The sequence below is a fragment of the Mugil cephalus genome, chromosome 15 (assembly GCF_022458985.1).
Source record: "Mugil cephalus isolate CIBA_MC_2020 chromosome 15, CIBA_Mcephalus_1.1, whole genome shotgun sequence".
NCBI lineage: Eukaryota > Metazoa > Chordata > Actinopteri > Mugiliformes > Mugilidae > Mugil > Mugil cephalus.
This window is the reverse complement of record NC_061784.1, coordinates 7837481-7848872: the sequence shown is the minus strand read 5'-3', so window position 1 is coordinate 7848872 and position 11392 is coordinate 7837481. Positions and strand designations below refer to the sequence as shown.

At 43.3% G+C, this 11392-nt stretch overlaps 1 protein-coding gene across 1 annotated transcript; it reads right to left on the bottom strand.

Moving 5' to 3' along the window:
* Positions 1 to 492: 492 nt before the first annotated feature.
* Positions 493 to 10984, bottom strand: dgat2 (diacylglycerol O-acyltransferase 2). Its single transcript, XM_047607476.1, has 8 exons — positions 10602 to 10984; positions 8926 to 9054; positions 8622 to 8729; positions 7480 to 7550; positions 4101 to 4305; positions 3482 to 3656; positions 2127 to 2329; positions 493 to 1985 (listed from the first exon to the last, which is right to left on the bottom strand). The coding sequence occupies exons 1-8, from the start codon at positions 10639 to 10641 to the stop codon at positions 1831 to 1833; spliced, it is 1086 nt and encodes a 361-aa protein (XP_047463432.1). The 5' UTR covers positions 10642 to 10984; the 3' UTR covers positions 493 to 1830.
* Between the last annotated feature and the right edge of the window lie 408 nt (positions 10985 to 11392).

Genomic DNA, 11392 nt, shown 5'->3' with positions numbered 1-11392 from the left:
GACTTTACAGTTTCTTTTACAGTGCGTGTCTTCCACCTCAGGGGGGGGGAACACATGGCAGCAGGGTGCACTATGCACAGCAGAGGCAGTGTGATGCTTTGCTTGTTGCTTTGATACGTACCACCTACCAACTTGTGCCTTGAAAACAATTCATCAGAGAGTGGACATGGGCCTTCTGAGGGTGTCCTGTGGTGTCTGGAAACAGAGTGTTCTTTGGATCCTATGGGTTTAAGGGGAGGGGCCTCTGTGGATCATCCCACAGATAACTGATCAGTTTGGCATCTAGTGAATTGGGAGGCCATGTTGTTCTGTTTTTCCATGTTTTCTTGAGTTATTCCCAAACCATTTTTGTGCGACTGAGAGCTTCTTATCGAGGACTCATTTATATGTTAAGTGATTAATCTTGCCAATTCAATATACAGACTCTACAGAATATTACTTGTCCCCGAGTGGCAAATAGAAAAGACAAGACACATCACACACATACACATCTCCTTCTGAAAACATACAAAAGTTTAATTTAAACGTTGGCAGACAGATGATCCCATTCACGATAGACAGGTCTCACCATTTATTGCTATTGTAGATTTATTGCACAGGGATTACACTGCTCTTTAGTCACAGTGGTGAAACCACTGGAATTAGCTCTCCAAATGACAACCCTTTTTTACAATCTCCATTCCCGTCAACATGACACAAACCTTTTATTTTCAGGATTCCCACGACAGATTCTATACACACACACTCTTACGTGACAAAAGTCCTAGAGACTCCTTCGACTATAACTCATTACCAGTAAGGAATTTCTTTGTGCAACCCCCTTCTTCTTCAATTATCACCAATGGCATGGTTACAAAGAGACGCGTTATACACGGGAATCGTCAAAAGCTTCAAAACAGATTTTCACCCACAAAACAACTCCACCTTCTTCCACTGCAATTTCAAACTGTCCAAAAAAAAAAAAAAAAGACTTACGGACATTTCTTTTAAATCACTGCATAGATGAAATGCATGCATCCGGAATGAGACCTGGACGTCAGCAGGACAAAAAGGGGCGAAATCGGGCCAAGCAGCGCAATGACTGTCTTGGGAAAAATCTCATATCAAAAGGCATTTTTGTGGAGACTAAGTCCTCAGAGGGTAATCGGCAATACAAAAAGTGCATCAGAAATATTCGTTGAGGGGCAAGCACTAAAATAAGCTTTTCCCTCTACGGAATACAATTAATACTTTATGGCTTCGTACAATTACAGGCACATGTGTGTCATAAATCCACCCCGTAGAATTCCTTTAATTCAGCATTTATACAGTAGAAATGGATCTGTGGGGACAACATTCGTCTTTGGCTGAATTAAACTTTGGGCTCACTATCCCAATACTAAAGTGGTACCTTCCATTTGCATTGCTTGTGCATTTAGCATTACGATCATACTGAGCTGTGAAACAACTGTATGGATGCGCGGGTGAGAGAAAACAAAAGGCACTTCTTTTGAAGTTCTACGTTGTTTTCCAGCTTACGCCTCCTTATGAAAAAAAGGCACACTGACTGATGTGGGATTTGGTACGACTTTGTCTTGACAGGAGCAGCAGAGAGGCCAGTATTCTTTAAACCTGCCTTTTCCTGAAAAGGAACGATGCTTGCGTGTTTGTGAGAGAGAGACGACAGTGACAAGAGATTTCTTTAGCAAACACGTGCGTGCGTAGAGTTTGCAGTCCAGAGATAAACCAGGCACCGTGGTTGGATGAGGAGGGGATGGTGGTGAATAGGCAGAGAGGTCTGAATGCGTTGGCACAGTTTCTCAGAGCTTCAGCAGGTCGCCCTTCGTCGTCTCACTGGATGTACAGGACGTCGGTCTCTTTCAGGCCAGATCTGGTCTTGTACTTGTCAAACAGGCTCTGGAGGGACTTGATGTACATAGCATGGTAGAGATCCACAATCTCTTCGGATGGATTCTCAATTTTTGGCACTGTGATCGGCTCCCCAACTGAAATAAAAACAAAAGAGAGAATTACTGGCTTTGTTGTTACTGTAATAAACCGCACAAGCAAACGAAGTCAGCTGAAGCGCGTCCCTGATTGATTCTTCGGATCCGGCGATACACCAGAACATCTGAGGGCAAACGTACCTACGGTGGTGATGGGCTTGCTAAAGGGCACGATGCCCCAGGAGTTGCCAAAGAAGAGGCCACATCCATGGAAAAGACACGGAGCGAAGCCCAAAATCTTCTGCAGCCTCCTCTGCAGGCACCTCCAGTAACTTCCCTCCTCGAAGATCACCTGCTTGTAGGCGTCGTTCTCTCCAAAAGAGTACACTGGAACCAGGTCAGACCTGAGGGGCGGAGAGGACGGAGGTAAACTATGGAAACGTTTCAGGCAAACAGTAACAGCACACACAGACTTTACAGGCTCTTTATGCCACTGTTGATATAAGCCAAATAACACACCCTTAATTAATCATTGTTGTATTACAGTACTGTAAATCCACTCGCTTTCGAAACTATTACCGCACCGCGGAGCTCAATTTAATGCGTCCCACATTTGATAACTGCTATTAGACAGGTCCAATTTAGCTGGCAGAAAAGTGCAAGTTATCCAAAAGGGCGACGGTTTTATGTGAGCAACATGCTGATCATCACGACGCTGTTTACAAGTTCAGCATTACTGCAGTTGAACAGCCAAGATTATGTTATCGGCTATGTAGGAAAATTAACCCTGCAATCCAGCATTTGACCTGAACCCGGGATTACTACAAAACTACCCAAACAATTCCATTTCAGGGTAATTACCTTCTCGAACTGTTTAATTTCTATCATTTCATTTCCATTGCTTTAGAAATAACAATAAGATGCACGTTGGTGCCTTTTCGTTGATCAGTTTTACGCATTAAACGACTTGTTATTCAACTGGTTGCGAGCTCAGCCGTTTCGTAAGCACCAAACAGATCTGGAGAAGGCCCAAAAAGTGAATCCAAAGTGACCCGAATTAACACTACCAGGCTTATATTAGTGAAAATGCTAGCGGGCTGCTGTTATTAATGAAAGTCTGCATAACTGCTTGTCCTTTCCAGCAAGCTCTAAGCTACTTTGGCCGAGGTGCCCCCACTGATATGATAATCCTCGGCTGCGTTCGAGAAGGAATCCGTTGTTTCGGCTGCTAAAACGAACCAAGGCCACTTTCCTTTGTAGTGCATTTTTTTGAATACTGATCAACACACGGATGACGCCAGCCCCACACAGTCTGAACCTTCTGGAAAAAGAGCCCCGCGTGGCATGCGGGGCACCGATCCTTCAGAGCAACACTGCACACTCTCAAGTGTTTTATTAATGCGGCATGAGAAAATATGAACATTTCGGGGAGCAATAATAGGATTTGCTCATTCTTCTGAGTCACCACAGAGCAGGGAGTGACATTTTCATGTTCAAGGCTGTGCTTTGTTACTCGCACGTGTCCTTGGTGTCTGGATGTTGTGCAGCCAGCTCACCCTTTCTGCAGAGCCAGCTTCACAAAGCCTTTGCGGTTCTTCAGGGTGACGGAATTGGTGCCGGGCGCGCAGTGCAGGGACTCCGCTGCTCCCCCGACCACGATGATCACCGCATTTCCTGTCCCGTTATGTGACAGCAGGTAGTCAATGGAGTTCTTGTTCACTGGGCAGATACCTGCAGACGGAAAAAAAATAAATGAATAAATATGACAAGGAGTTAAATTTGTTGGTAGGTTTTAGTTTTTTAAGCAGCTTAATGATTTTCTGCTTCAGTCGGCGGCATCAAGGTAGATATAACCGACTGTTATATGCTATACACATGCAAAAAATGTACCGACATTTTGTACAGAGACGGAACAAAAATGGACTCCTTCTAGAATGGCACGTGTAATAACCTAGAGTAACCTTGCAGAGCATCTGTACAGTATGGGCAAACATGAAGAGCAAATAGACCGTCTGAACAGTTTAAGCTCTATATATAAGTGAAATCAGAGGATCTAAGTAAACAGAAGCTATTTCACTTATGCAACAGGGCAAAGGTCTGCACGGATACAGTCACCGCGATTAGCAGACATTTGGAGAACTCGACGGGACTCCGCGGCTTCTCGGACAACCTCACCTCCAGACATGAGGTAGTCTCGAAGGACGGGCAGGCGGAAGTTTCCCGCCAGCGTTGCCAGGGAGGGCTTGATGCCTGGGAATTTCTTCGAGAACCCCGTGGCCTCCGTCCCGAAGTTGCAGAAAGCGCCGAAACAGAAGATGCCGTGAGGGTGGTAGCCGAATATGTAGTTCCGGCTGGGCAGCAGGTCGTGGGTTTTAATTAGCTGGAAGACAAAAGCACAAAAGTGGCAAGTGTGAGGTCGATTTCCATACGAGGGGCGCGCTGCTGCAGGAGGGGGAATGTTTCATCCGAGGAGGTCATGGTGGAGAATTCATGCTTGGCGTTCTACTAGTTTCTGAACATTGATTTTTAATCCCTGTATCTTTGTTTGTGCTGTTTAATTTGGGTCATTTGTGTTTATTTTGTGTGCTGCCAGAAAGTGTACAAGAGACTGCCTTACTTTATCCATTTAACGGGAAGAGATGTAAGGCTGCGCCTGACAGTTATTTATTTATTTATTTATTACAGATTCACCCTCACGTGAATCATTTGTCAATAATGACATAATTCTAAACCATTGAAATAATTTGGTCTGTCTGACCATCAGCCTTAAACCTACAAATACTCAAATTACACCATTTTAAAAACACACGTGCACAAATCTGAACTTTTCGGGGGTTATTTTGCTTGAAAACTGAAAAATATATATTCATATAATTGAATTATGAACTCACTGTTGACCAATCAATGCATTAAGTCAGGGGTCTTCAACAGTTTTCATGGTAAGGATCCCAAACTGATGGAGAAATTAAGTAGGGACCCCTACCTACTATATGTGTTCTATATTACACTCGGTCTAGTGCTATTTATAAATACACAGTATTATTGTTATTGTCTATTTGCATTCAATATTAAGCTATCCCTTATCCCTTTTAGTAAAATATGTTGGATTTGTGTTAATGCACATTTAAATTTGTGAAAAAAATACATTAAAAATGTCTAATCAACCAAAGATTTTGCAGCCCCCCCTGCAGTGCATGTTTGTTTGCATGGCTACTTCATTTGTCACTTATTTAAAACCTAATTAGAATGAATGTGTAGTACAGATTTATAGGACACCGTCCGTTTTAATAAAACTAGGACACACTTATCAGCTCAAACCAGACAGCGCCGTCTGCTCAATTGCAATCATAAAATAATAAGCCCACATGCATGTTGTGCACCGGCTCAAGCTGGCAGCGCTGGACTTTTAACTTTCAGCACTATTTCAAGCCCTCGGTTTCATAGCGGAGTCATTAACTTGCCACTCTCCCGAGAAACTGCGCCCTGATCCGCAGTGTCGGCTTGTGATCCATCACAGTGTGTACACAAAGCCTCATTAGGAGCTGGTCAAACACAACAGTTGCATAATCACATTAGCAAAGGAGCTCAAGATCCCCATAGCGCCGCAGGACTCCACCTTGGCCTTTGGCCGGGGGTGGCAGATGTGAAGGACAACAGCGGGACCGGGGGACATGTATATGATGTGCAACGCCTCGTACTTACAGAGAGATTCGCTGGTCGCCGCAAACGGCAGCGACACAGAAGAGTGTTTGTTTGTACCTGTGAAGCCGACTTGCTCATGTAATAGTTTTCATAACAGTCACGCTGCAGACTTCCTACAGTCCACCCTTCAGCTTCAGCGTTGGCTCGGACTTTGACCCATAGCTTCCAACGCATAAATAATAGTCATATGCTGACACTTGCCCTGCAGCTACTTAATGGCCCTGTAGAGATTTTCAGGTTATTTTGATCTTTAAAAAAAAAAAACAGTAAAAGTCTGCTTTAACCAATTTCTTCTACAAACATCTTAGCTCTGGTTCATTCAGACAGAAAACTAAAAGAAAAGAAAAAAAAAGCTCTTGGCTCTTGCAACAAGAGAACAGGAGAGCCACACTTATTAAACTTCTGGCTGATGCAAGATTGATCTCATCACCAACCGAGACAAGTGGAGACATGGCACACACAGCATAGATCAATGAGATGAGCAAAGTACAGCTCGGACCTCACACTCAGAAAACATTTCAAAGAGGAAAAAACACATTGATGTTTCCTGCACCGCTGTTGTTTTTCTTTTCTTTTTCTTTTTAACTGTTGTATCTGATCGCTTTCATTTTGTTTCACCATTTTGAAAACATTTTTGTCTTTTCATACGTGTTCACCTTTTCCAACCACCTTCACCTCACCCAGCATGAAGCCCAGCTGCTGAGGAATTATCTTCTAAGTAACACTCAAAGTGAAGAAATGATGGAATCACAAAAGCAATGCCAAACGCCCTCGGTTTCATTAGAAGAGTGAAGGCCAAACACAAGATAATTGTTTCATGAACAGAGAAAAAGATACACATAAGATTAAATTGTGTAGCTTTTATGAACCGTGAAGGACTGTTTCCATTATCTCCATTATGTTTGGTTCACGAATGAATCTTTTTGTCCATTTGGAGCTAAAGGTATTAATAAACTGACGCATAATACACTTTGTTTTCCTAATTATTTAAATCTCTGGATTAAGGACAGTTGGCAAGTTGAAGCAAAACCTGGAGAAAATGTGAAATTATAAAGGATACTTTTCAATCACAAACATTATGCAGTTGACACCTCCCAGAAAACGCCACAATACGTTAAAGAGGTCAAATCGTTTTCTAGTTCCAGCGCCACCGCTTGACTTCAGAGAATAGTTAGAAATAACCAAGTGATTACAACAGTCGGCCGCTTTTGTGATGATGAAATTGATTAACTGACTAAACATTTTAGTTGGTAAAACTGATGATTCAGTCCCATCCTGTGAACGCCCGCTTAACCATGCAGAACGTGTCAGAGGGCAGATATCTTCCCTGACATCTGGCCTCCTCAGTGGCTGTTTAGTCATCCACGGCTACTGTACCACCGCCTACATGCAGTAATACAGCGTGTGTGTGCCAATACGTGATGACACACACACTCTCTCCTTTAGCCTGAGCAAGGATCGTCATCTCGAATACAGACGCGCTGGGGAATACCTAATCGCAGAAAAGGCTTAGTGTGCTCCTGAGACTATCAAACAGGACAAAGTCTGAAACTCCCGACCAACGTCAAGCACTCAATCATAATCAGCACGGGACAAGGAGCAGCATGGCGCGGACAGCAGATACCCGATCAATCCCTGATAAGCTTATCTATAATGTCAAACCTGCACACATCTGGTAATCATTAAGTAATAGACTACCAGCGTTTTTGTGTGACATAAACAAGCAGCAGGTATCCAGGGTTTGCTTCCTCGCGGTTTGCAAACCTCCATCTGCCACTCTTGAGTTCCTAACATTAAGGGGTGGATGCGTTTGCAAAAGTAAGTACACCAAGGAGATGAAACATTCACATACCCTGATTGGGAAGTAGTCTCGGAAATACGACCACACTGTCCAGTTCCTCACCCAAGACGACCTCCTACCACCTGAGGAGCAAATTGCCGATTAAAAACCCCTCCTCTGCAAAGTACCCCACAAAGTATCAAAATGAACAATTAAATCAGTTAGACATTGATGTGTCGCTTTCCTTTTTATAATTAGCCTGTCAAGTAGTTAACAGAATGTTCAAAGACTGTGTTTTACCTTGAAAACATTAACAATATGACAATAATCAGCACATTTGAGGAGCTGGAACTAATTTTGGCTCAATAAACAACTTTAAATCAACTATGAAATTACAATTTACAACACCAACTGTTTCAGAACAGTTCCACAACTGCACTGAAATACGGTGTACCAGTCTACTGTGGCTCACATGTATCTAACATTTTCCATTATTAATGATCTACATTATTAAAATGATTCTGTTATTTTTCTCTCTCAAATTTATATGTTGATGTTTCTTAGGACGGGGGCAACTATGGAATTTGAGGGAAAGTTGTGCGCATCAAGTTCAAGGTTTGATTACCAAGCGGAACCTCTCATTTATTATTTTGGACTTGTTTATTCACACTTTGATATCTAGAAAGAGTACCTCTCATTGCTTTCCTTCTGTGTCAAGTTACTGATTCACAAAAAGGAGCAGCCGGGGTCGTATTCTTGCATCATAGAAGTACATCATGTTACATCAGTCAATACGCCGGTCATCTTCTTTAATAACACAATGATCAGGGGACAAAATGTCAGAATATAGTGAAATGTACCCAACAATAATTCCTGAAATATACATATGATTTATTTTTTTTTGTTTGTTTGTTTGTTTATGATCATTGAAAACCAGCAGGAGAAGTTGGCATGAGAAATCTTTTTGCTGGCCTTGCTTATGCAGTCACACTTTGACATTTTAACCATTCACTTTCCATTCAGTGCAACATTTTTAGATGCAGCAATTTTCTGCAAAATTGGTTTCAGTTAAAATCATTTCTCAAGCTTCAGCTCTGTATTCCATCATATTCAGACCGGAGGCGTTTCTCCACTCGTGAGCCATAATCAAACCATCAGATATTTGATTTTTTCTTTCTTTTTTTAATAAAAAGCACCGATATCAAACGCCTTGCCTTGTTTCGGTGTGTTCCAGTCAACAATGAGCCAGGCTGTGTAAATGGCTGCGATCAGCCAGCAGTCGGTCCAGAACAGGTAGATCAGCAGCACAGTGCAGGTAGCACCTGGACAAAGACGGGAGAGAGATCATGCAGTCATATATACATTCATTTAAAAAGGTTCAAACAGCCTGTCAGCAGAGTCCAGCGAGTTCGTGTGCAGCTTAGTGATTTGACCTCCATATTATGAGACCAATGAGCCTCTTTGCTTTAAGTCTCAAGCCAAATGGTGCGCCCCTCACACACGTAAACACACACCTACCCAGGGCTAAGAAGGAGAAGACCCACTGCAGCACCGAGATGACCTGGAGATGCTTTTCCATCTTGGACCTGCAGGGCCAGAACCCCGATGGCACGTCCTGCAGGGCTGAGAGGATGCTGGAGCCGGTGCCTGGAGACAAATCATGCGAGATAAACTTAATGTCCACAGATGAGCTGAAACGGTGCGGTCGACGCTCTCCTGGCAGGCATTCTCCCACAGCGCTGATTTGGTTTAAACCAACACATTGGTGGACATTCGACAGAACAAAGCTAAGGATTTCTTACAACTAGCCATCATTCCTCCAGCCCATCACTACACATTTGATCCAGTCCACATTCATACGGTCTTGGCTACTCACCAGCACTTTTCGGTCACCACCAGCCAATAAAAGTGAATGTGAACAGACTGTGCGCGAGGAAAAGCAGAAGCCACGCTGAGAGCGACTATAGCCAGTCAGTCAAGCTCGTAACAGTGAGAGCCAGTAAGAAGAAGATCTCCCCTCCAAGAAAACACCATCGTCTAATCCCATCTGTGCCAACTGAAAATAACCCAGCTCCTGGAGACCAGTGGTAATACCTGCAGCTATGATGCTATGAGTCCTTAAGACTACCGCTGCTTGAAAGCATGCCAGAGAGACTGGACTGGCCGGGATGGCTAGATCTGCCTACCTGTAGTTTGCACTAGCACTCCCAACAAGAGCCAGATCAAACTGGTCTCCAGGCAGAGAGAGAGGTACACAGACAGTATCATGCTCTGCAGACGGAGCAAACAAGGGGACCATGTGATGGTCCTTCACTACTTCCATAGTTTTATTTAATCTTAAAATGATATAAACTCATTGTCTTTAGCAATGTATCCTAATGACCAGAATGTTAGAAACAGACAAAAATCTTCAAAACTTGATCTAAAGTCCAACTAAAGTTCATTTGAATAGTGAAGTGAGGCAAGGTTTTAAAGATCGTGACCCAGAGAGGGAACGAAAAACTGCAAAATCGCCAGTTGACTTGATTTTTCCCCCTTTACCTTTTCTACAAAAGCTTACAATAAGTTGCTTTAGGAGCATCTCCTAGAGCGCGGGGAGGAGGAACAAATAAAGCCTTGTGCAGCCTTTTCACTCTACATACTAGCAAGTACACACAACATCAAGATAGATTTTAAAAAAGAAAGTCAAGTTATCCTTCAAACTCCCACTGTGGCAGAGTCTCAGAGCCTCGCCAGGAATCAATTCATGCTTTCAAATTAAAAGAATGGGTTACTGCACCACATAGTTGGACCAAGTCTCCAGAAGAAGCTAGAGTTTGATTTTATACTGTCAAAAGTAAATAATAAATAAATAATATATATATAAATTCATAAATTATATTCTCTTATTACAAAAAATAAAATATTATCAATTTTAATTAAAAAATAATTGTTTCTATTGGAAAAGAGGGGCAAAAAAACTTTTTAACTTTCCAAAAAAAGTTGCATTATCCTCCCCCTAAATTGGCTGCAGTTATTATATGAATGATAACAGTAGTAATATTAGTTTTTCCCACACAAAGATCCAAACCGGTGAGTGATGTTTCATGTCCCGCTGACCTCATCCATGATCGACTGCTGATCTGTTTCACCACTTCTCTTCGATTGCCTGATCTAGTCCTTGACACACTTTCCCGGCTCTAAGCCCGGCTTACCTTTCAGGACGCCGGAGTACGCAGCAAGAATGGTCTTCATGGCTGAGGCGTCTTGGGTGGGTGGCGAGGCCGCACGAAATATTGAGAAGGGGGAGAGAGAAAAAATCAAAAAGGAAAAAAAAAAAAAGCTCAGATGCAGACGCTCGCTCGCCGTCAGGAGTCCGACTCTACAGCCTCTCGGTCATGACTGCAGCTTCAACAGCAGCTGACTCTAGAGCCGAGCGGGCATTTAATCAGCGCGGGGAGGAGCCTGGAGGAGGGAGTTCTTTGAGCGCAAATGTCAAATAAGAGGTGTGCGGAGGAATCCGTGAGGGTTGTCCTCTCCGTCCGGGTACACGCAGGTCTGCAGGTGGGAGACGTGGAGCAACAGTGCGGCCGCGGAGCCCGTCTGTCTGTATTTATGGGAGCAGTCACGTGTGACCGTGGACACCAGGTATTGATCGTCCCTGCCTCACCTCTGCACCAGGTGCAGCCTGAGTGAGACGGTTGAACTGTGTGGCAAACACGAAATGTACATGCTGCGTATGCATGACAGGCACAGCGGGGCCCTAGAAGACAGCATGCACCAAACAGCCACAACATTAAAACCACTGACAGGAAATGACATCTCGCGACAATTCAGTGTTCTGCTGGGAAACTTTAGGACCTGGCACTCGTGTGGATGTTTCTTGGACATGTACCAGATCCACCTCCTTGCCAGAAATGGTTTAGGAACAACTCAAAAAAAAAAAAAAAAGTCCCAAAGTGATCAAGTATATGCCTATCCTTAACCCTTAGGAACCAAAGGCCCT